The 26075-nt window shown below is 41.8% G+C and overlaps 1 protein-coding gene across 2 annotated transcripts in view; it reads right to left on the reverse strand.

The window, feature by feature from the left end:
- The window catches only part of LOC147196261 (ryanodine receptor 3-like), an 84506-nt gene that overhangs the window by 19086 nt on the left and 39345 nt on the right, over positions 1–26075 (reverse strand). For both annotated transcript variants that reach the window (XM_086128237.1, XM_086128236.1), the window contains 37 exons: positions 25450–25676; positions 23333–24143; positions 22971–23171; positions 21901–22003; positions 20595–20726; positions 18412–18685; positions 18202–18316; positions 17220–17352; positions 16910–17013; positions 16376–16511; positions 16112–16298; positions 15847–15955; positions 15639–15759; positions 14344–14513; positions 13801–14021; positions 13486–13576; positions 12790–12930; positions 10600–10763; positions 10425–10503; positions 9972–10061; positions 9735–9881; positions 9576–9638; positions 9358–9433; positions 7732–7855; positions 7540–7655; positions 7394–7461; positions 7193–7314; positions 6983–7032; positions 6176–6236; positions 4851–5089; positions 3062–3143; positions 2840–2970; positions 2421–2744; positions 1597–1837; positions 1444–1531; positions 1278–1370; positions 87–101 (listed from right to left, as the gene is read on the reverse strand). In XM_086128237.1, coding sequence (XP_085984363.1) covers positions 87–101; positions 1278–1370; positions 1444–1531; positions 1597–1837; positions 2421–2744; positions 2840–2970; positions 3062–3143; positions 4851–5089; positions 6176–6236; positions 6983–7032; positions 7193–7314; positions 7394–7461; positions 7540–7655; positions 7732–7855; positions 9358–9433; positions 9576–9638; positions 9735–9881; positions 9972–10061; positions 10425–10503; positions 10600–10763; positions 12790–12930; positions 13486–13576; positions 13801–14021; positions 14344–14513; positions 15639–15759; positions 15847–15955; positions 16112–16298; positions 16376–16511; positions 16910–17013; positions 17220–17352; positions 18202–18316; positions 18412–18685; positions 20595–20726; positions 21901–22003; positions 22971–23171; positions 23333–24143; positions 25450–25676 — 5649 coding nt within the window. The remainder of the gene's footprint in view (positions 1–86; positions 102–1277; positions 1371–1443; positions 1532–1596; positions 1838–2420; positions 2745–2839; positions 2971–3061; positions 3144–4850; positions 5090–6175; positions 6237–6982; positions 7033–7192; positions 7315–7393; positions 7462–7539; positions 7656–7731; positions 7856–9357; positions 9434–9575; positions 9639–9734; positions 9882–9971; positions 10062–10424; positions 10504–10599; positions 10764–12789; positions 12931–13485; positions 13577–13800; positions 14022–14343; positions 14514–15638; positions 15760–15846; positions 15956–16111; positions 16299–16375; positions 16512–16909; positions 17014–17219; positions 17353–18201; positions 18317–18411; positions 18686–20594; positions 20727–21900; positions 22004–22970; positions 23172–23332; positions 24144–25449; positions 25677–26075) is intronic.

Raw genomic sequence — 26075 nt, forward strand, 5'->3', positions numbered from 1 at the left:
TCATTATAAATTACAAGGCATTGCGCCACTGGTTCTTCATCTTAAGAGCCAATAAGCTGTCATGTAAACATGCTGCATCACTCTACCTTTTCCTTAAAGGACTGTATGAGACAGAAAGAAAGACAGGAAGGGAGAAAGACAGGCAGATAGCGGATAAGGATGACAGTTAATGGAGACACACATTCATCACTTGTGTGCAGTGTTTTGAATAAACCCTTCCAACGCATTCAATGTGAACAAATATACAGAAATATTTGTTTCTGATGGATGAGTGTTACTTGCATACATACGTAACAGCACACACACATTTACAGACCTCATTTTCCGCACTATAAGGGGCACCTAAACCATTCCATTTTGTCAAAAGCCGACAGTGCGCCTTATAATCCGATGCACGTTATATACGGATCAATATTCTGATTTCTTGGATGTCGTATTTTAAATGCTCTCTATAGTGCTTTTTGACCGCTTCTAAATGAAGCTGTCTTGATTGTATTACGTTAAGCCTAGCTCCATCTAGTGGATGCATAACGCAACCCCAGCTACTATTGTAGCTTGAATCTGTGCGGCTTATAATGCGGTGTGCCGTATACACTGTATATAAAATCAGTTTTAAAATAGGCCATTCATTGTGAAGATGCGCCTTATACTCCGAAGCGCCTTATAGTGCGGAAAATACGGGACTCTTAGAATGTTCTTTGTTGCTGGAATTTCTTCTTTGCGAGGCCAATGGAGAAAATGTTTTGACTTTGTTTAGGCTGGGACTCGACAAAAAAAAAAAAAAAAAAAAAAGGACCACTGTTCCGAATAGCCAGACAGACCTTAGGAAGAGATCTGGCTGTTCTGTCGTCAATGCACGATAGAAAAAATGGGGAGAAAAATGACACTCTGGAATATCATATTGAAAGATGTTGGCAATGAACCAGAAACTAAAACTCATTTGATAGAATCACGACATACAGAGTGAAATATGTCATGAATTTATTTTTAATAATGTTCGTGATTATAAATCACACCTAATGAAGTTCCCGAGATTCACCATCTCAAGATTAAATATGGAAATTTGGTTTTGCTATAATGCATAAAATGTCATTTTTACTTTCTGAATTGAACAACTGCGAAATGAATTTGTTTACCATATTGCAATTTATTGAGATGCGCCTGTGGTGTATGGATGTTTGTATTTAGTTGCTGACCTACAAAGTCCTTCCCCACATGACTCAATGCGATAACTAATCCTGTTATACCAGTGTATTGTGCATAATTGATAAACCAACCTTTGACATCTTAGTTTTATTGTCTCCAGTCAAGAAGGAAAGGTTGTTTATTTCATTCTGGACCACAAAGTTCTGCTCCTCTCGTTTGAAATGCTGTGAAAAATTAAAGACCATTCAAAAGTGACGAATCTGCGGATAAATCCAGTCGCTCCTGTGTAGATCTTACATGTGATTTGCACCAAAGAATAAAAATTTCAGCAACCATCTTGAAGAGCTCATTTGAGTCAGCATCTGGTTCTTTCAGCCATCGGGACCTGTAGCAGAGGGACATTTGACTCTGATCGTGTCTACCTGAAGAGCTCCATCATCGTGAACTAACCTGTTGTTGTCCACGTAACGTATGAGCATGGGGTAAAAGGCATAAAGGTCCCTGCAGAGTACAGCAAACTCATCCAGGATGAGTAGTTCGGCCTCCTGTGTGTCTCCCTTGCTGTCTGCCTTCAGCAGCTCCTCCTCGGCCACAACTTTCACCGTCTTCTTCTTTAGCTTCTCCAGCGTAGGCAGGAAGTGGCTCTTTAGTAGAGCAGTGCGAGCTTTGCTGATAATGGGCTGTACATACACTGGACAAAAAGCAAAAAAGTCTAGCACACCATAATATGTATTTGAGAAGCATGTACAGTATTGTATTAAAGGTAATTTATGTATGCAATTATTTCCCCTTGTGATTACGCTTTGGCTGCAATGGAAAAATACGGAACATGACAATATTGTGATGATTACACATTCTTAAATATTTCTAAATAGTGAGGCTATGCGGTTCAGAAAACAGATGGATGTTAAACGATGTGCTAGAGAAAAAACAAGGACAGATTCTGAAACAGCGCTAAATAAATACATTTTGAAAGGTTTACTTGCATCTCTGATTAAATAACGTGCGCGGTAAAAAAAAAAGTGTTGACCGGTCTTTGGCTGAATTACAATACTGGCATTGTTGAAGCTTGAAAAGTGTGCTGTTCTGTTCGTATGCAAATGTCATATGAATAAAAAAGGAAATTGATCATCGAGAACGTAATCACTAAATTGCTGAAAAATGACTGAGAAAAAAAACTTTATCCTCTGAAATGGTTTAATTGTGTTCAAGTTCGCCTACCATCAAAAGATCTCGTCTATGAGAGTCATTATGGCTCAATGCATTGCACCCACCTGCGATCCTTTTCATCCATGAGGCCTCATCAATGCCCAGGTTGTTGTTAAGGATTTTCAGGATGTTGCCCAGAATGAGGCTTAGGTGCTCTGAGGTGATGGTGGAACAGCACATGCTGCTGCCACCAGCCGGCTGGTTCTCAGGCCCCCTCTCCCACCAGTAGGACAGGTAGTTACAAAGCATGGGCAAGACCACCTCAATCACATGGGGCATCTCGGTGTACCGCGCTCCAGATTCCGCCATGTCGTCGATGTCCTTTATGAGCCCGTCGAGCCGGGGCATTCCGGGACACATTTGTTCAACGGAATCCGGAATGCCGAGGACTAAATATACCATTGTGGATTAGACATTAAAGCATCATGCTTTGAAATGGATTTTATTTAGAATAACTGCAGACTTGGTACAACTTGTGACTTACTGGCTCGTTCACGGCCACTCTTGGTGGTAAAGACTGAGAAGGGGTTGTACATGTTGAGCATCGGTTCTAGGAAAGCCACCGGCATGGCCCCCGCCAAGGTGGCCAGACACTGACCGAGAGCTGGCAGCTGTCTATGGGGACACAGAGAAGCTTCGTGTCTGTCAAGGCATGGATTTACAATTACTGAACTTCAGCATTCATCGCAATGAATCATGTGGATACCTTTCTACGTAGATGTTTTTCCCGGTCCCCAGAGCATAAAGGCTGGTCAGGATCCGATAGCAGGACACTTGGACATCATCCACTGCAACAGTCATGAAAACGGTATTATATTGTATTCCCTTTAGCATAGCTCCATCTAGTGGATGCATAACGCAACCCCAGCCACTATTGTAGCTTGAATCTGTGAGCTTTATAATGCGGTGTGCCGTACATATGAAACCAGTTTTCAAATCGGCCATTCATTGAAGATGAGCCTTATACTCCGAAGCGCCTTATAGTGCGGAAAATACGGTAATCTTAGAATGTTCTTTGTTGCTGGAATTTCTTCTTTGCAAGGCAAATGGAGATAACAGTTTTCTTCTAAACAAAGTGAAAACATTATGTTCTACTCAGCTTTGTTTTTGTTTTTGTTTCAGCACCAGCTGGAGTGTTGGGCGTGACCCTTCAGCGGTGCACCTGCGTCTCGTCATGCAATCAAGATTCTTTGTATTTAAGGACTCTCTCTGACTTCTGCTTCTCTTTGTCGGATTCTTGACCTTGTTTGCTGTTCATGCCCAAGTGCCATTATTTAGACCTCATGCTCGAGATCATAGTCACTTTTGTCTTGATACATTTTGGTTTCATACGTGTCTTTTTTTGTGTCAAGTTATTTTTGACTAGTTCAATGTTCGTATGTTTGGACTCTTTTTGTGGATTTTCGGTTTCCAATTTTTCCTTGCCAGTTGCAGGCGTCTTTTTGTTGGTCTCAATTGGTTTCCTGGCTGCTTATCACGAGTGACTTCCGTTTATACTTTGTCGGTCTCTCGCTTTTCTTTTAATATTTTTGTATAGCTATTTATCTGAGTCTGCCTTTTGCGGACCCACTATCCAACAGGTCTTTGAACAGACCTTGTCAAAAACAAGTCGAGCTGAACCGTGTTGCAAAAGACTATTTGTCATTTATTGAACATGTCTGACCAATTCCTGCGTAGTTGGGTGTGGTGAAAATCTTTTATTCAGATGTTACAGTTAAAGGTTTTCTTCAAATAAAATGTTGGCCAAGACGTTCTATTGGTTCAATTTGAGTTTTAGACAAAGGAGATTTAAGTGACCTCAAATGGCGCATCGCTGCCCTTCAGTATATGAGAAACACTATCAGTCTAAAAACAGCACAAAAGAAGCATGATGACTTTTATCACTTGGGAGTATAAAATTGTGGCAATATTACAACCATTACAATCTGGGGAACACGATGCGTTCAAACGTTGTGGTTACCAGAGTGTGTCTTTTCTGTGGCCACATCCACTTTTCACAAACGATAAAAAGTATCTCGCTATTTTAAAATCATCTGCAAATCCACGAACTCAGTTGACATCTATTGTTCATCTCAGTGCAATTTAGGTGTCCAATTTAGTACGACCTTCTTGCTTATCTGAGTGCACTGTCAAATGGTTGGCTTTTCAGTCCCTGTTGATGCATCGCTGAACAAAAATAGATTTCAAAAATTGTAGCTCAGCAAGTATGTTTTGGATTTGCTTTTAGTTTATTCACAGTTGGACAACAAAAAAATGTTGAATTTACTCACTTTTATTCCATTAATTGGTTCCACGAAGTAAAGTCATCTGGAGCCAGATTGATCGACTAAAAAGATTTATCTGGATCCAGATGATTTTATTGACAATATCTACGAATATACTGTATATCATACTATAGTACAGTTTCCCACGAATCCTTTCTCAAAATGTAACCAGCATCCCATTTCCCTGCATATTAACTTGCGCTTGATCATGTATCAGCTGTGGGAACTTACAAAGCAGGTCTATCCCAAAGTGATGTTGCGTGATGTGTTCAAACAGAGCAGTAAGGATGGGGAGCAGAGCCACCGTGGTGTAGTTGATGTTCTGCGACACGCCTTTCATCTGCGAGCGCGAATGAGTGAACTTCCCCAGTTTGAGGTTCTCAAACGTCCTCTCCAGGTCCTCGGCGGCATTCTCAAAGAAGGTCCTGAGGCCGACCCTCACCATTTCAGAGCCTGACTTCATCACTGTTCTGCCATAGTGAAAAAAAAAACATTTTTCACCACTCGGTATATTGAGTAATAAACAACTACATGACTCTTGCCATATAAAGTACAGCACTTCCCGGTATGAACGTTCATGAAATACGAGTCATCCAGCTCATTGCCTCTTGCGCAGAAACAATCAAGATTTATTCAATAAATGACAAAAATATTTACGATAACCCTTTCGGGGACAGCGGTTACTACAGTGGACAACTCATCATGTTATCAGGTTACCGGGTGCATGAAAAGTTTAAATCCGACTCTGACTTTGCTGATGTCGGAGTACAGAAAGAATATATGCAAAGCATTAATATGATTTGTCTATTTTCAGCATTTCATAATTCATAAGAGTTAAATGAATAACAAGGGCTTGATGTGTCCCAGTAGAAAGGTGAAATGAAAGGTGAGATGCAATATGGCCTTCGTTATGTCTGAGCTGCATTAACAAGCAGCACATTGTAAGCCTTGGGCATCAAATGCTGCATGCAACTTCTTTGCTTAATTAAATGCCAAAGGATGCTCTTTGCTAATACCAATGCCTCCCACAAGACACTCCAGCAATAGTATTTCATGACAACTATGTTTTAATGAAGATACAACAAGATACAAATGATTTAAAGCCATAGTCGTTGTACACCAGAAAAGTGAGAAAATCCTTTTCATGTTTTCAGAGTGCCTTTGTTGATACTTCAGTAATATTACTCTATCCATCCATTTTCTGACCCACTTATCCTCACAAGGGTCACAGGCATGCTGGAGTCTATCCCGGCTGTCTTCAGGCAGTAGGCGGGGGACACCCTGAACTGGCTGCCGGCCAATCGCAGGGCATACCTTTCGCGCTCACACTTAGGGACAATTTAGCGTTAACACACATTAACCTGCCATGCAAGTTTTTGGAATGTGCGAGGAAACCCAGAGAAAACCCACGCAGGCACGGGTAGAATTCCACACAGGAAGGCCAGAGCCGGAATCGAATTCTGTACTTCTGCACTTTGAGGAGGACGTGCGAACCAGTCAACCACTGCGCCGCTCGTCATACGACTTATTTTATATGCTGTCACGTCTACACACACCTGGTATCCAGTGTGTGTGCCAGGATGTGCAAACAGCTCACCATCGTGGTCGAGTCACTTCCTAGGAGATAGCAAGCATGCAGAAGGAATCATCAGCATGAGAAAAAAAAAGAAAAAAAAACTATGACATATTTTCACACAAAATGACACATTTGTATGCAAAAACAATGCAAAGAGCAAAAAAAAAAAAAAAGAAAATACTTTTTTGTTAAGTAGAAAACAAAAATGTGCACTAGCTTGAATTTAAAAGACAATCAATTGTGTAACATTTGTGTCCCAAACTTCAGCATTTCTGCTGAAGGGAAAATAGTCCAGTTTTATTGTCATATGGTGCTTAACATTTTGTACGGTGTGTGATTTCCACTTGCTTTGACGTGTGCCACTAGAGGCAACTCAAAGATTAAAAAGTTCTGCGGCACACTGATGAGGGGATGTACATTAAAAAAAACACACACACACACACAAATATGATAATAATATTGAAATAAAATTGGTTGTTTTCATTTGAAAAGACTACCACTACTCCAATCAGAATACCTGTATATCTTTGGATGTTGTTGCTTTCCAGTGACAAATATGTTTACAATGTATTCATTCGTTTATGATTGTTTTAGATAGGAATGGAATTCATATTTTATGAGTGTCTCTCCCTAAAGTATAACGAGAAAGAGAAGGTTTTGTTTAAGTCACAAGCTTAAAAGATTGCCGTCATTTAAAATGCTTTAATTTCAATTAAGAAGTCCTGATTTGGGCACACACACACATGAATGGAGAGATACAATTTACACAGAGAAGGAAGCAGCTTACCAAAGAGAGAGATCCTATGTCTGACAAGAGCTGCCAGTTTACAAAACAAGCTGGAAATTTGAAAGTTAGAAAAGGGAAGAAATTGAACAAGGTACAATTGAGTCAACAGCCAAAGGAAAGACAAACAATCAAGTTTGTTGTCATGCAGTGAGTGTTCCTCTCGTGCTGTGCACAAGAGTAGTGTGTGCATGCAGGGCAATGTAGAGTGACCTGGTGACCATTTCTTTCTCCTTGTTAGAGGCGTAGCCGCTGCTGCTCTGGTTCTGATTGGGTGATGACAGGAAGTAGAGGGAGTGATTCTTGAAGTATTGGTCAATGAGTGGAAGAAGAACCTGGTGAGGCACAACAAAGGTGACAGATTTACATATCACAGATATGTATACATCGTATATGAGCGCATCGCAATCTTACTTTGGCAAAAAACTTGATTTCTTGCTCATGCGGTGACCTGTCCGTTTTGCCACTGGCAGCCATGGCCTCTGGATCAAATCAGTATTCGCATTAGAACTGAATCAAACATTCGTACTGTTCTAGTTGTGACATAATCATGATCATACCGAGGTGAGAGATGAACTCCTGGGCGGAGTCAACATACTTGAGCAGCTTCTTCAAGAACCTGTACGCAAACCTTTTCTCCATTGAGGAGGAGTCCTGCTCCAAGTCCCTCAGACCTCTGCAACACAATTCATTACATAATTTCCCCGCCAACAGTTCCTCGGGGAACGCGCATTAGTCCCGTTTGTGTCCACCTCGTGATGCCGTAGCCGCTGATTTGCAGGAAACGGAAGAGATCCTGAGCCTTCTCTCGATCACGAGCCTTCTCTTTCGCTGTCAGCGTCTCATAGGGCACCAGCAAAGGGTGCGTACCGCCGACTAAAAGCACAGTGTCCGATCAACCATGAGCATTCGGGCGGGAAGATGCTTAAATGGAATGGGGGCAAAAAAAATATTGTGCCTGGACAATGACCAAAGCATTCCACCATGTGTTTCTAGATAGGTGACATGTTCATCTTGTCTGTTTCTTTTCTCTTGTGTCTATCTCATGTAAAAAAAAAAAGCCCTCATCAAGAGGTTTTACCTCTTTACTAGTGACCCTTCACATAAGGCAAAAAACATCCCTCACCATAGCCACTACCTCTCACACTATCCAACTGCCCTGTGCCAACGGTCGAGACCTTCAAGTTCCTGGGAATCACAGTCTCTCAAGACATCCAGTGGCAGGTCAACATTTAATTCAACTTGAAAAAGGCCTGGTAGAGGATGTACTTCCTGAGGCTGCTTGAGGAAGCATGGCCTGCTGAGGCAGTTCGACACAGCAGTCATCACACAATCGACACAATCAGTCCTGTTTTCCTTCATTACGGTTTGGTTTGAGGTTGACACAAAAAAAAAGATAAAATGCTACTGCAACGGACAGTTAGGACTGCGGATATAAAACAAAATAATAATTGGCACCGCTCTACCCACTCTCGAGGACTTGCACGGCGCAAGAACCACGACAAAGGCATGGAAAATCCGACTGGACCCACCGTACCCTGCCCACCACCTTTTCCAGCTACTACCCTAAGGCAAGCGCGACCGATCCATGCGCACCAAAATCAGCAGCCATTCAAACAGCTTCTTGTCTAGCTACCCACGCCCTAAACAGTAACTCAAATCTAGAGTGTCTCTTTGCATTTTTGCACACCCCTGTGGAACACTATTACCGCAATGATCATTGTAGCTCCACTCTCTCCATAGTTGAACAATTGTCATTGGTCAATATCCTAAAGCGCCAGACACTTTAAATTGCTCAACGACTTTCTGTATAATTGCACACCTAAAGCTGTACTACAATTACTACGACTGGCCGTTTAAAAAAAAACGATTATCTGCACCAACTGCACAACCGTCATAGTATTGAACTACTGCACAATGGTACCTATACATTACGGAAAGTTTTTGGATACTTGTATGTCATGTCTTTGTTTATCGTAGTTGCTTGTGATTGCAATACTAGTGTAGCCTGTGCTACCGGAGACAAATTCATTGTGTGTGATGATTGATTCTGATTCTGAAAAAGAAAACTGCTGAAATAGGCTTATGCTAACTAAGCACCTCAGACAGTTATGGACCTACTATACTTCAATACCTTGGAGACCCTGACACAAACCATGATGCCAAAATTATTTGTATGCATGGGACTAGCAAGGATTTTTGAGCTACTGTAATTTGAGACATACAATGAAAAGAAACAATAGATCATATCACTTGCACTTTGGCAAGATTAAAAAAAACAAACGAGCAGGTAGAGTTCCTTTCATTCGACAGTGACATCTGAATGTATGTGTATGTGTAAACAGTGAGCACAATGGTGCGCAACAGTTCTACATCACCTCTACTTCCAAGGTCACTCTTTTTCCTTTTGGCCCAGATGTTATGGTAATTTTCAGCCACCACCTCCACCATCCCCTTGGACCAAAGACAAAACAGAAGGAAATGTGGGTCTCAATACTGCTTCAATAAATTGGGTGTATGTGTGTTGTAATCTTTTTGTTTGTCTTTTGCTCTTTGATAGAAAAAAAAGGAATAAAACTATCATTTGTTCACTCACTTGTAGCTCTCTGGAAAGGATCACGTTGCTTGTATCTATTGGGCCGGGATTAAAGCCATTTGCCTACAAATGTTAAAAGAATGTGGAGTCAGTTGGTGAAATTATTCTATTGATGTATTAAATGTATTTATAATATGTAGATTTTTTTTTCCATCACACCTGTGAGGCCGGAGAGATTTTTCGTAGCTTTTCATTGTCCCTATGGTGGGACATGCTCTCTCCATCTCTGGCCCGGTCAACACTCCAGCCCATTGCCAGCATGCTCTTCAATGACTCCCTGATTGGCCACCTGTAAATCTCTTTCTCCTTGACATCAAGAGGTAACACAATGAAAGAAGCGAGGATCACCTTTGTTTGATTCACATACGGCTTCATCCTAAATCTGACGTTTCCTACCTTCTCTGTCAGAGCTTTGTATGTCCTGAGCTGTGGGTGAATTCTAGCCTTCTCATCCACACAGTCTCCGTATTTCCACCCAAGCAGCACCTGGAGAACAATCGGAGCGGATTGTGATGGATAACGCAGCTTCTCTATTGTTCTCTAATATCCTCCGCACAATGATACTTTTGGATTTTGTTCTACTTGGCTGTTTATTGCTTTGCTCAGAAACAACAATGAATCATGTGGTGCAGTTGTGAATATTAAACAATGGAGGGAATTGCTCCTCTGTACATAAACAAGCTGCCTTGTTGTCATGAGAATTAAGGGGCTCACAAGTCCTTTTACTACAACCACGACTCTATTGCTGCATAGTTGATTGCAGTATGGATTATTTTGTTGTGGGATTTTTTTTTTTCTCAAGTGTTGTACTGACGAAAAGTAGCTTGAGGAGGATCGCTATGGCCTTACCTTCTCTGCTGACCATTTCTCATGAGAATGTTCTGCATACTTGTTAACAAAGTGCTCAAGCTTCTCCGGGAGGGAAACGCTTAAAAAAATGACAGAAGTCTCTTTATTTCTATTCCTTTAGGACCACAAAAGTTTGTAAATGAGCATGATACAATGTAACTCGAGTGTGGCTTACTTCGCAGTTGTGACAGGTTTGGGTTCAAAGTTGCCTTGAGAATTTACAGAAACAGGCTTGTCCTCTGTTCCACCAACAGGGGCATCGACATAGTCAGGCGGCAAGGCTCCGGCAATGGCGCTGAGGCACGGCATCGCCATCTTGAACAGCTCTGGGTCATATTTCTGCTCAAAAGGAAGAAGAAAGCTTTGCCTAATTGAAGCATTGTCATTCATTACTTGCTCATCAGAGCTGGGAGGCGAATGAAGTAATGACAAGACAAAGAGGAAGCTGTAGAGGAGACATTAACGATGAATTATGTTAAGAGCTGAAGCGCTCGCATGCTTCAGACTCTGGATCGATATCATCCATTCGGATATTGATGTTTTTTTAGGCTGGTGCTCGGCACAGGCTCTTTTCGCTGGCGTGCCTCTTGATAAGTGTGCTGAGTCCAGAGATTTGCGATATCTCAAGATGTCTTCTGCACACATGCGTGTTTATTTAAATAATAGATCATGTGCACGGTCAAGACATTTCACCAAGCACATTTAAATGTCTTTGGCTGCCAAGGACAAATTGGGCTATTTTGCTTGCCAGCTCTGCCAGAGAGATGTTTTTATCCATCAGATTTAGTTTTGCCTGTTCCTTGTGTACAACTGAGCCCGTTGACAGTTTTTGGATATATATACAGTGTATATATATATATATATATATATATATATATATATATATATATATATAATGTTTTAATTTCATGACCATTTATATACGACCATATATACTACTGATAATAAAAATAAACATCAAAACTTAAAAAAACAAAAACAAATTATACCTCCGTTCAATCCGACGCAATTCAGATGAAATTTGCTCTATGCATGCAAAGTCAAAGACAGCACATAATTATCCAGGTCATTCGTTTAGTATACCACTGCAAATGGTCATGAAGATCCCTAAGGCCACTATAATGAATGTGCTAGTTTTAATTTGAGAAAATATTCTTGAGTCTTAGTCCCAAGACTCCCTTTAGAATATTTTAGCTCCTTATAGTTCTTAAGATCCCAGCTGCTCACTCACTCTGATCACATATTAGTTCTCGGTCCTGCTCATGATTCTTTTTGATAGGACTTCTATCTTTGTCCCAGTTTGCATGTGTAGGAGGAGGTAGTGTAATTATGACTCCCGCCGCAATCCTTGGCGGCGATTTGGCCCTCTCACCGCATGTTTAGCAGGAAGGCTTTTTCATTTGACCTATCACATCAAAACTGAAGCAGCAGGGAACAGCGGGAAGCTAAAAGCAACCTGGAACCTTGCCCAGCAGTAAAATCTGTATTTTTAAACGTACATGTAAACTGTACAAGTTATGTGTAATTCATATTGTTTTGTTTGTTTGCGAACATCACAGTAATGTCTTTGTCAAGAACAAGAGAAAATAATTTATGTTTGTCTACTTTTAACAGACCATCCATGTCCTCATTAGTGTCAAGGATGAACTGGAGTCTACTTTGATGCTGACTTTTGTCCAGCGATGGGTATATGCCAGACTGGTCGTTAGCCAATGTAGACCAAAAAATAAATAAATATTCAGATGTATGGACAATTTAGAATCTCCAATGAACTTAACATGTATGTTTTTGGAATGCGGGAGAGATCTGGGTACCCGGAGAAAATCGATGCAACCACAAGGGGAACGAGCAAACTCCAAACATGAAAGCTGCAGCCGAGATTCAAACCGAGAACCTCAAAACTGGGAGGTAGACATGCCTGTCTGTGTTTTATGTTTTGGAATGTTTAAGTAGACCTGCAAAATAAACGTGCCCGCCCCCCATACAAATGTGTTTCTATGAAAAATTGCTATGAATTATTGTACACTGAGCACAAAATATTTATGAATTTTTTCCTGTTACCGATTCATATTTGGATCACATGTATTAGCTGCACATTTTTTCAATTTTAGAGCTTCAATCTTCTCACTGCGGCTTGTCCGGTTAGCCGTCTCTGCAGCGTGCCATCCTTTTCCATCGAAATATATCTTCTGCATCCTTCGCTCAAACACCAACTGCCCCCATATTTTCTTCACGATATCCATTAATCTATCTTTTAATAATAGATTCATCTGGCAAGCCTTCATGGGGAACTGTTGTTGTTTTTGTTGTTGTTGTTGACTTGGTGGATAGTGTAGATGTACAGGAAATGGCCATGATGCCTCACCCTCTGGGATAACGACTCAAACACTCCCCAGAAAATCTTCTTGGTGAGCTGGAGTTCATCCTCAAGCGCTGTGCCGTAGCTGCCCCAGCCTGATGGAAGGCAGTAGTACTTCCAGTTCTGCTCGTAGTGATTGGTTAGCAGCTGGAGGACAAACGGGGATAAAAGGTCACTTTTTATGAAGACTTAAAAGGCGTTACAAATTATGCACCTCATTCTTTGAGAACACTAACACTAAGCACAGAGGCTTTGGAAATGCAGAAAAGCACCATCTCGGGCTCGGCGCAAATTCATTCTGGATGTGCCTACGTAAAAGTGTTTCCCCTATTTCACAGGCAGGTCACATCTTATAACTTTTTTTTTTCCTGGCACTCAGATGGAAGAAGTGGCTGAGCAGAGCCAACAAAACTGTAATCACAAAATCTACTGCTTTATCCACATGTTTTTCCTCCCATGATGCCCACCTCTTCCTCACTTTAAGTTCAGCACAGAGGTGTACCACCAAGCGAGTGAGACACTGGGGAATAAAACTGGTATCTTAGTCATACGACACACTGTAAGACTGTAGGTGACCGGAGTACCAAGGAGAGGTCTGATAATGAGGCAGGATTTTGAAGTATGCAGAAAAGGCAATAGGGGGGGAATATGATGAGAGATTTAAACAAAACAAGAAACAGAAGTAAAGAATATGTTGGCCACCCTCAGAGGCATCTTGCAGTATTCAGTCAGCATGGGTACATCAAAGACAAGGCGGTGCAGAAGCTGCTGCAGCATTGAAGGGCGAAGGTGCCTGGAGAAAAAGGCGAGAAAGAGATAAGAGCACCCTCCCTGAGTTGCTTTAACCCTTTCAGGGACAGCAGTTACTACAGTGGACAGTTTGTCGAGTTGTCAGGTTACAGGGTGCATGAAAGGGTTGAACTACAGTCACTGACTTGAGAGACAAGCCAGATCCGATTTATTGTTAATCTCAACCTCCGTCGACGCAGATACATTTGCTTTTTGTGATCTCCTCACTTGCAGACAGCCAGCAGGCACTCCTCTATGGCGTCTCTCTGGGCCTTGGTGAGGGAGCGACCCTTGGAGAGGCGGTAGATGGTGTGCAGGGTGGAATCAATGAGCGTGGCATGGTGTTCGGTGCCGGCAAAGAGGGGTGCGCAGCGAGTGAGGAGAGGGAGAATGGCTGAGCCGATATAGCGGTTCATGGCCAACGCCGTCTCGGTGGTGCACAGACCCTCCTGGGGAGAGTGGGGGTAAAATTAGATCTCGATAGCTCATGAATACTTGGGACAATAAGACTTCAGTGGCGAGATACAGAGTCCAACTAAACGGCACAATTTTTCTACTTTATTTCAAATACTGATTTTGCTTGCACCTTTGCCAAAGCTTTTGTGAAATATGACATTATAAATACAAATAATTACCGGTAACATGGAATGAGAATTACAACTGGTCACAATGATAAACTTAATTAACCTTCATTGAAAGTACCTATTTTTTTGAGCTACAAAATAATTGTTAAAATTGCTAGAAGGACACTCTACCCACACTTCTACCTACTGTATCAAGAGAATTTGCCGCCCTCAGGTCAGGAAGAAAGCCAACTTCAAGAAGGTGAAGAAGAAAGCTCTGGTCCTCAATACCATACACTCGGTCCAGGAACAGTACCATGGGGGCCTTGTGGTCCGGACAAAAGCAGGCTGACATATCAGGTTCTGTCACAGAGCCATCTGAGACACAACAAAAGGAATATGTATCTCATTTGGATTTAAGATCCCTGAAAACCTGCTTGGATGCACATTATACAAATGAAAGTACTGTCATGGATTACACTTACAAGAAATGAAAATGCGTCATAAACTACTCCAAAAGGTTGGAGTCATGGAATTGCCCAATATTTCTTGGTAACAATTGAGATTCAAAGGTAAAGATTTGAATGTTGACGAAATAAAAGCCCCAATACTTTGGTCACTATTGGATCTTTGTTTATTCAGCAGATGAGACTTTTCTGTCTTCTACAACGGTCTGCTGACAGAGCTCACAGCTGCATCAGAGGCATATCTTGCCCTGCTTATGCAGATCAATCAATAGAGCAAGACAGCTCAGTGTAGAAGCGATCTGGCTTACTCAGAGCTGTGGGAGTGCACAGGAAAGCACTTGGCTGATTAAAAAGGCATGAGCAGTAAAATGAAATCAATAACCTTCTGCCCTGCTCTAAATGTCCAAGCTTTTGTAACCATTGTTATACGAGACACCCTGTTGTAATATGCAAATATAATTAATACTGTTTAATATCATACAACCGGTCACTAGAGTGGTACATTTGACGTTTGACAGCTTGTGAACTACATGGAATGTATGTTGCTTTTGTGCTAAATCCTCAGGACACTATTTTGGTTGATTAGTGTCCCTGCACTCGGTGTAAATACGGCATCACTTCATTTTGGTGTCAGGGCAAGTCTAGTCTCACATTTGAGACCGCGATGCATCTCACTGGGCGTTCCGGAGTACAGAGCTACCTCCAACCTGACGTACCTGCTAATTTGGTCACAAAAAGTAGACTGAGCTTGGTGTAAAATTGGGTGTATTTCGATTTCCATACCAAGCCAAGTCTAGTTTAGCATTTTTGTGAATTTGGTAGACTCTGCTGCACGTCACTAGGCATTCTGGGGTCCGAGGGCAATTTCTAGAGCATGTCCCCCGGCGCATCTGCAAATTTAGTTACAAATGTAGACTCTGTAAAACCACGTCCAACTTGTGGTGCAAGTGTATTTTATTGAGGTGCAAGCAGAAAGATTTGGCGCTCTGCGGACATGCGTAGTGAATGTTATCGCATTTCAGAGTGAAGACTATACCTTTATTAATGATCGGTGTTTTGAGAGGTATGCTGATGATTCCCACCAGGTCCTCAGTGGGCACCAGGGAGCGCAAAATGGCACGAATACGAAGAGCTTCACCTTTCCCTTTGTTGATAAGCTTTAAACAGCAAATGAACAAGTATTTAAATGCAAAGAAACAAAACAAACAAAAAGAAGACATAAATATAATTTGTAGCGACCGCACATGCATCTCTGGGGCACAACGTCCCAACAGGTCAATGAGAGCTGAGTAGAAGGACATGATGGCATTGCCCATGTGGACCACTTCCTCTTCATTGTCACCATCAGTGGATCTACAGGTTGAGAGTGAACACAAACAGAAAAAATACTTTCATTCTGACATTAACTAAAATAGGAAACATATGGAAGGGAAAAGGGATGAGAAGCTAATCTAATGGCCAAGTACTCTGGGTTGATTCACAAAATTTTGCTTGATCTGATGGGCTCACACGTCACAGCTGACTCCTTGCACCGAACCAGGCAGATCCAAAGCCGGTGTCTCGGAGATCTTGATGGCTTCTTTCATGGCCGCCAACAGTCCATTCCCTCCCTCCCCCCTCAGTGCAGGTCCAAAACACTCCGGACGACGGATGAGTAACTTGACCACGACACTGGAGTTCTCCTCCACACTTTCACCTAAAACACAATTAAGTCATTCAAGCATCAGAACACATGCAGACACTGCAGAGTGGAGATATCAACAACAGTCATACCATTGACAAAGACGGCAAAGCGCAAGAAGGAGAGGTAACGTTCTCCCTCGATGGGGTTCCAGCCAATATCTGGATAACCTTTGGCCAGAAGCATCGGACAACTCTGGAGACCGCAGCCAGCCAAGTAGGTCACCACCTGCAGGTGGAGAGAAAACATAACCTAACATACTGGTAACTGGATTTCAACCACATACCTTCATTGGGTTTGGTTTCAGAGAAGCCATGTATTCTGCACAATGCCCTTTTAAGTGACATTTCTTTGTTTTCTGCTTGGTTATGCAAAATGGAGGATCTGTCGACCTTTTTATACCACAACAGTTTGACTGAGCCAGTGATCCCTGCTATGTGGAGAAAAGGATGCGCTTGGCCATCCCGCAGGCAGTCAGCCAGCCAGCCAGAAAGAACCCGACTCCAGGATCCGTGCCATGTGGCTCTACCCACCTCTTACCCAATGATTGTCAACAGGTTCCAAGATGTGGCCCTTGTGTGGTGATGGCGAGCATCAAAATCTTTGCAATTTCCAAAGAGTTCTACCTTGTCTAGATCAGGTTCTTCCAGTGCGAGGGCCAGACCGTTGTTGTCCATAACCGAGGAAGCAGCCACATCGAGAGGAGTGGAGCCCCTCATAGCTGGTGAAGCTGCAACACAAAATATACTGTACACCTCAGACATAAGCATTCTCCCATTGTTCAGTTGCATTCGCGGTTGAACGATTACGTGTTATGACATGTAGTGGGAGGAGACAGTCAAGAATATAGAATTTGCAATGTTTCTCTATTCAAACAATAGTGTAATAGCGCAATGTGTAAATGTAGCATGTCAACAGAATTCAAATTGCACCAACCGAGGCCCACGCTGCTATTTTCCAGGAGGTAACTTAGGTGGTCAAACATTGCTTTCTGGTTCTGACGACTGATGCGGCAAAAGTAACACAGGAAGCGACAACAGCTTGCCACCATCTTGGGGAAGGCTATTTCCTGCAGGGTGAAAAATACAACATGAAGCCAAATTGCAATAGTCTGGAAGTGTGTGTGTGTGTGTGTGCGTGCGCGTGTGTGGTTATTTCCATTTGTTTGCCAGACTGCAGACTCGAATAAGGATGAACTCCTCACAGCTCATCCATTCGGAAGGCAATCAGTGAGTGCAAATTGCTGGTGTACAAAATGTGTGCCTCAAACTGAGTTTTAAGTTAGTCAAGGAGCCGTGTGCCCATCTTTTTAGAGTTTACCACTATCTCGCACCAAGAGCATCCATTTTTAACTGATTTTATGATTTTATTTTCTTCCATCCTATAATGTTCTCATTCTTTGTTTTTATGGCCTCTTCTTCCCAATACCCATGTAGATTTAGAGAAGTAATGTTCACCTCATAAAACTACATTGTGTACTGTGTGTGTGCCGAAGTAAAAGTTCTTCGCCTCTAAGCATCAAAAGTGAAGTCGAAACGCTCAAGTATAAGGCAGCCTTCTAACGAATGACTGATTTTCAGAGGTTTTTCATCTGCTTCAGCTTTTAAAATTTAATAAAGAAAAAAACAACATGGTGGCCCTGAGTAGACGACAGACAATAAAATACAGCCGCCGTTCATCATTACATAATCACGACCGTTATCACAAAATGAGAGATAATGACAGTTCTGCAGCACGGTACGCTACAGCTGCAATAATAAATGTCATTAATCTCTTGCTGATTTTGTTCCCCAAATGTGTGCAGTTTGATCTTTGTGAAGGCAATTTCTGATACCACTCAAGTGTTGTTGTATTTTTTTTGTACACATGTACCTAATAACACGGCGAGTGAGCCTAAATAGCTTTCACGCTTTCAAACCTGGGATTTGTCCCCTCCGAGCACATTGACCATGACCTCCATGACAGTCTCATGCATGCCCAGAATTCTCATAAGATTGGGGTGTTGATAGAAGACCTTATTGTTCATGATGTCACTGGAAGGGAAAGAAGAGTACCGGTTGGTATAAAGTGTGTATTAAAGACTGTATGGGGGAGGTCAATGCTGATCCACCCAAACAGTTTCACCCACCCAAGTCCATCGATCATGAGCTTCTCCTCCTCTTTCCCCATCCGAACAGAAAGCAATGATCTGATCTGGCCCAGAGAAGCCAAGAGCTTGATGGTGTCCTGGACTGAGGCGGCGCTGATGGTGTAAGTCTTCCTCATGGCCCTGAGCAGCTCGCCGATGCTGTCATACTGCCTCCTCAGCAGGCTGAACATCCTCCGTACCAGCTCTGGGTCTTGGATGTGACACTCCTGGGCCCAGCTGACCATCGTCTGCGAGATCAATTCCTTCAGGTTGGCTGCAAGAAACATTAGAGGAAATACACTATTTCATGTGTGTCAACACGCCCTGCAGACACACCGATTTGTCCACACTTAGACAGAAGGAGGCAAGATTGTTTTTTTTTCTCCATTGTAAGTGATCTTAAACAATCCCAGTTTCTCCATCCAACAACCTAATGCACAGGTGTCAAACTCAAGGCCCAGTGCCACATCTGGCCCGCCACGTCATTTTATGTGGCCCGTGACTGAGCTCAACTCGTCACCTGAGTTTGAGTGTTGACCACGTGCCCCAGCCCATCAAAACTGATTGGCAGCTAGCACATTTCCAGTAGTACTGTCAGCGTCTTCTGAACCTTGTTATAAATCAGGAAACTGGGAACTCCAAACAGCAGAATACCTCCTATCGAGGTTCCAACAGTGTATGCGTCTTTCACGCCCTCCATGGAAAGAACGAACAGGAAAAACCAGCGCTTTAGAAGGTAGATGGATGTACTCTCCATAATAAGGAAAAAGAAAACACACCCACTACCTAACCAACAAACGGAAAAACTGGCATATGCGCATTTAAAATGAAGGGTTTTATTTATGGCGAGAGAATTAAACAAAAAGAGCCTTGCCTGCAGCGATTCAATTCTCCCTCGGTTATTCCGCTGCCCTTCGCACACTTTCCAAAGCCACCAGATGCTGCTGAGGTAGACATTTCTGAACTGCAGCTGCCACGATAAACCTGTGCTCTGATCAATCAGCCCTTATGTAACACTCCTCACAGTCTTTCACAAACAAATGCCCACTCCTCAATTTCATTCCGACATTGCACTTTGAGTACTTGGGCGGTCCGCATCTTGTTAATTTAAAAGCCTTGCATCAGCTTTAACGATGATACAGGTGTACGCTCGTATCTCTAAACAGAAACAATGTGACACTTGATGATAACATAATGGCAAATATCAATAATAATAATAATAAGAAGAAGAAGAAGAATGAGTGGAATAATAAAAGGTACATATCACTGATTCTGTAATAATTTCAAATGAGCGCCTTGATAAGAGGTCATCCAAGTGGAAAACGAATCCCCCTTTTGTTCTGCATTTTGGATTATGTTTCAACGGAAACTGAGCGTGCCGTGATTGTGCTAAACCAGCACATTTGCTGGGGCACAAACACAGCCTGTCTATTGCTTTAATCAGTTGAAGGAGCGGATTTGATCATAAGTGCTTTGTTTTTATCCCCCACTACCCCCACCGCCCCACCCCTCACAAACGGTTGAATGATGCTCTTCATTCTGGAGCCCCATTAGCATAATGGAATTGCAAAGAAATTGAAAGAGGAAATCTCGGCCAACCTCGTGATTTGGTTCACGAGACCTTTTCACACTTAAAAGCTAACATTATTTTTAAGGCATTGTTGGTTTTGAGTTGCATTTTTAGGCTTTTTATGCTCCCTCGCTTTTTGAAGCCTTTGTACACGCCTCTGGCCTTACCAAAGGTACTTTGTAGTTTTCTTAGACTGACAGCTACTTTTGTTCTGATTACATTGTCCGTGAAAATATTCTGATTTCCATTTAAAAAAAAATGTTTGTTTCTTGACCATTTCATTTCCAGTTTTTAATGGGTTGGGGCGGACGTAGTCGTTTAAGCAAGTACTCAATGGCTTCTTTCCTGGATGCAGACCTCTGTTTTGTTTTCTCCCAACTGGTGAAATATATGATCTTCTGTTGGCATCAAGTGGAGCATGGATGTATTAAATGTCATCTAAACTTTGGGGCAGGCACCGATTTACTGCACAAGCGGGGTGCCAAATGCTATCATTACAGGGTCTTGCATCATGTCAGCGGTTAATTGGAAACACCAGCGAGTCCTCCGGATGATCAGAAAATAATATACTGCAAACACTTCAAAACCCCAAATAAATGAATATCATACTCACATGGCGCAGCTTGTTCCTTCTCCAACGGTTGCTCTGTTTTATGAGCTTGTCCTTTGATTTTGTTCACCAGAGTTAGAAGACGGCCTTTAATGGATGTATCTTGCTCGTCCTCGTCTTCCTCCATCGGGATTCCTCCAAAAGACAAAGGGACGCGGCATAAACATCATGTGAAAAGCTTATTGTGGCAATATGTCAGGTCAAGCTAAGCCTCCTATGGGGTTGTACATGTCAAATGTAAGACGTGTGCTGCGGTAGGAACGGGTTCTCATGCTTGTGGGTAATTCCAAGTTAATTGCTTCTCTTCGTGGAGGAAGCTCATGACAGGTTGGTGCTGTGTAGCTGGACTAAAGCTGCCATTAGATCGGTTGTACTGTGCACGGCCGGGCGGTTCAATTATTTAGCAAGATGTTCGCACACTGGAGAGAACGAAAGAGGAAAGCAAATACTGGTGATCCATAATTGCTAAAAGGAATAGTGAGTCGCGCTATTTCGGCATAGGGCTATTCTGTGTTTGTTTGTAATAGAAATTAGATCACTTTGAGTTTTGTAAATATCGAGTAAAATCACATGTACTGCTGTTTGGTGTTGTATATTTGAACCTTTGGCGTTCTAAGTTTTAGCCCCTACACATTTTGGCTTACTTCAAGGTTACATACTACATATTTACCTAAAAAAGTTGACCAGAGACATTTATTTACTTAATTGCAGATAGTAGAAACTTGCAAATATTTATTTGAGGTATTCTTAAATAAAATGACATACTACGCGATACAATATGAATACATATTATAAATACTCGTATATTATTTTGTAGGTTTTTGAAGGTCAGTACATCACAACGCGGATGGATTAAAAACGCGACCAAAAAAATAGCCTGAGTTCTACAGTTGGCATAGGTATGGTGGGGCATCCTGGAGGTATTAGTAAGTTGTTTTAAACTAAAAAGGAACACATTTCCTGACAGTAAATTTTTTTTTTAAATAGGGTCCATTATTGACAATGGTAACAGATTTGAAGGATGCTGTCAAGAACAATTTTTGATAGCATAAAAGTTGAGTCAATGCTAGGTATTCCTTTGTTTCAAAAAAAAAAAGAATCAAATGTGATGTCTGTGATTTTCTTTCTCCGTATAAGGACTCTGCAATTTATTAAAAGAGGGAAACTGTTTATTTTGACGTACAATTTTTTTAAACTCACAAATCTGTACTTTTATTTAAATAGTCCAGCATGTAAGTCCTTTTGTCACCTCTGGCATTACGAGCGTTTTTTCAAAAAATCAGATTTTCGACCGTAATATCCAGCTCACCACAATGTAGCTGCAACTGGTTGTGAAAATCAAAAAGCTCTCCTTGGATATCTGATGGGCACGGACAGTCATCGCCAGTGCTGAAGGTCAGCAGCATGTTGATCTAAAATATCAAAAGGATAATAACAATTTTCTTACATATTCACAATCATTATTTTGCAAATAATTCGAAATATTAACACCAAAAAAAAAGCTCAAGTGTTCAATTTGGCAGTGAGAATGAAGGAGACCATTGGAAGTCATTAAAGCACCGTACTCTGTATCCAGCTGTGACCCCCCCAAGGGAGGTGTGGAGTGTCTGTGCGCATGTGTCTGCTTGGGTGAGCATTTGTGCCAGTGCGGATGTGTGCTTGCAGAACTGAAGCTGTATTTCCCTAGAAAAGTGTGTGGATTCAAATTGATGAAGAGGACTTTTAACACAGACTACAGCCACTAGAACTAGGCTGTGACGCCACGATTCAAGAATTCAGTGATACAAAAAAGGTCACTGGGAATTGGAGTATATGCAGATAAATTAGTCATGTTTGTGGAAAATTACGTAGGTTATAGAAAATGTTGCTCATAAATTTTTTAATTAGAGAGCCAGAGAGGCTGCCGACTCTGTGGTCAGTGATATGAACATGAAGGTATGTGTGTGGTTTATGATTTGTTCTATCTGCAAGCAAGTGTGTTTACAAGTGAAAAAAAAAAGGAAACGTCAAATAATGCATTTAGTATGTGGATATTTTGAAATGTTAGCCGTATTCATCTCGTGTTTCCACATTTGGAAATTAAATCCAATAAAACAATGATTTCATTGAAAGTACGCACTGCAAAATTTACCATACACTTAAAAAAAGACCTCTACAGTATCAAAGATAATACTGCCCAATATCTATCCTTATTATTGTAGTACAAATATGGAGCGATAATGTATGTAGTTTGTAGGATGTCCCACTATCACCAAATGATGGAACCATAACAGCCATAAAAATAAAAACAAATAATAATGAACAACAGTATTTCTGCTATAACGGCAATGATTATTATCATTGTATGAGCACTGCGGTGACGGTGTCTAGTGGCCACACCTGTTCTTGGGGAGGCGAGCGGAATTCCTTGGTCTTCTTTGCCGTGACAGCGGCGGACATATTAAGGGCCAGCATCAGCTCGTTGTATCTGAATTTTTGGTTGAACTGTAGCTTGGAGACAAAGTTGTCGGAAAAGGACACGATAGCTTCGATGCGGTGCTTGAGCTCACAATCGCAGAAGTAGTGTAGCAGTTCACACATCTGGGGAGTAGACAAACATTGTGTTGAATGCTTTGTAAATCGAGTGCCCTTGTACTCGATTTACCTTCCTGTTACCGAAAGTTTGACTGTAAACATTCCTGTTGATGGGACGGACAGGTATCCAGAATAAAGATAATCTGTTTGTGTGTGCATGTTTTCACCTGACGTTTCACAGGCTCAGGCAGCCTTTTCTCCAGAAGTCCTTTCATCAGCTGTTTGGCCTCTTTGGCTGCCTCTTCCTCTCCTGCTTCCACTGCCTTGTCCTCCGTCCCCGTTAATCCTTCTTTGTCAGTCGTACCAACGGGCCCTTTGTCATGCGGTGTCTCCCTAAATACATTCGAGTCAATGAGGCGTAAAATTTTGTGAACGTCCTCACTGCCGAGTACGCCCATGGTCAGCAAAGTGCTGATGAGCTTCAGGATTGGCACAAACTGGTACTCTACACCTCCTCCGACAGGATCACGGATATAGTGGCCACCACCTTGGACCGCCTCTGTCAACATTGAAATGGATTTTTCTTTTAATGCATCCAGCGGGATCTGCGGACTGTAGAGGTGATGCTCCCGTTTGGTGTTGATGAAGCAGAGAGGAGCGAAATTGAGGCGGGGTTTGAGCGACGTACTCAGTCCCACCCCTGGCGGCGAGTGCTTTTTAGAAGCGTTGGAGAAGAGACGGATGGAACGCGTCTCCGCTGTGACCGGGATGATGAATTCATCTTTCATCATGAGTCGAGCACCTTTGGCGGTCTCCAGGTGGATGCTGATGAGAAGATTGTAAAAACCCTCTCGTAACTTGCCCGACAGGTACTGGTTGTCAATGGTGTATAAGAGCTGGGATTGATCCAGGTGACTGCAGAGGGCGTGGGCCACACGGGTGTTGCCTAGAGCGCAGAGGGCGCAGTAGAGCTTTAAGGTGTGGTAGTGGAACTCCCTCATGTCCTCCTGCTCGGACAGTTCCATGATGTCCACACACCTTTAAATAGATATAATAGATATGTATATTGAAAATCATACACAGTTCTGGGAAAAATCCAGTAAACCATTTGTCGTCGCTGTTTGATGACAACCATGTATGTTAAAAGATTTCAGAAACTCCGTTGAAACTTCATGAAAAGCACTTTTTACCGTATTTTTCGGATTATATGTCGCTCCGGATTATAAATCGCACCAGCCAAAAAATGCATAATTAAGAAGGAAAAATCATATATAAGTCGCACTGAGGTATAAATTGCATTTTGGGGGGAAATTTATTTGATAAAATCCAACACCAAGAACATACAATTTTAAATAAAAATAAAATGGAAAACATCACGCTGAGTAAGTGTACAATATGCTAACGTTACATGACGCATAAACAACGAACTGAGAACGTGCCTGGTATTTTCAAGTAACATACTAAGAGTTATTCAGATAACTCTAGCATAAATAACATGCTAACAAGTTCACCAAACCATCAATGTCACTCAAAATCACTAAATCCAATGAAATCTTCATCCTCGGTGTCACTTTAAAGCAACTCCACCGGAGGTAGAAGATGCAGCGCTTCCTCTTCTACGTCGCTTATGTCAGATTCATCGTGGTTTTGTTAATACAAGTCTATAGCGGACTCTTGCGGTTTAATGTGAAAATAACACGTGAAATTATATAATAATGTGTTAAGAATTTCACCCATAAATCGCTCCAGAGTATAAGTCGCACCCCCAGCCAAACGATGACTTATAGTCCGGAAAATACGGTACTTGTAAAATCCCACCAGAAATTAAGTGTTACTGCACAGATGAATTAATAGAAATGCAAATGAGTTTTGTTACATGTCCGTAACTATTCAACCTCGAACAATATCCGAGTCGAAGGCATCCCTCTAATAATGGCAGTTGATGAAGATGGATAGAATGTCACACTCCTGGTCATTGTATTTTACATTCACGAGTCTGATGCATAACGCAGAGTAAACACCTGATATTTAGAAATAGAACCGTTTTAACATTTATAAATCGTCAACCCGAAAACTTTTTCAAGCAGATCGGAGAGGAAATATAATTCCCGAGCCACACACGGGCGCACACCACACGATAACGGCTTCGGATGATCTTTCTGAGAAATCCGAAAATCTGGTCTTCGCAGACTTTAACACTAGATGGAGGAAATATACTCAAACTAGCAAAAACAACTTTTTATACTTGTGAATAGAAGGACAGTACGACTGTAATAATTCAGTTTGGTCTTGAGAGAATTAACCAGATACGGCAGCAGTGAATAAATTTTTTTTTTTTAAATACCTGTTCTCCTCAGGTATGTGAACCGCCATCATCTGCAGAGGCTCCACACACTGGACCGACCATCCGTGTCTCTCGCTAACCCTCGCTGTTTCTACTTTCAGGAAGATGTTTGGCATACGGCTCCACAAAACCGCATTGATGGTCTGAACATCAAGGCGAGGGGGACACTGAGGCACCGGGTTCTTGTGCTCACTCTTAAAAATGGCTGACGACAGTGGCATGGCGTTCTGTGCAGGGGGCGTCACATATAGTCCGTTAGAGAGCTCCGTGCATGGAGTGATCATCCGCGATAAAAACGCAATGTGGTATTTAAATATTTAAAATGAAAGTGATTTCAAACTTTCTGAACAAATGTCTTTTTTTAAAGTAGAATGTGGTTATGTGGATGATTTATCCTATTTTCCGACAAGCAAATGGCATAAGTCCCCATCTTGTTACTGTAGCCTTTGGCATCTTATGATGACATTAAAATGCTAAATAGGGACTCGTCTGAGCTATTCAAGACAGAGCAATTTAATTTCCTCTGTATGTGTGCGACACTTACAGAGAGAAAGCCATCATGATTTCCCCTTAAACATTATTTCCATCAAAGGGTACAGTTAAGTATATATTGCTTATGCATGTGT

The sequence above is a fragment of the Hippocampus guttulatus genome, chromosome 13, assembly GCF_054856545.1.
Source record: "Hippocampus guttulatus isolate MCC_2025c chromosome 13, RoL_Hgut_1.0, whole genome shotgun sequence".
In the NCBI taxonomy this organism is placed as follows: Eukaryota; Metazoa; Chordata; class Actinopteri; order Syngnathiformes; family Syngnathidae; genus Hippocampus; species Hippocampus guttulatus.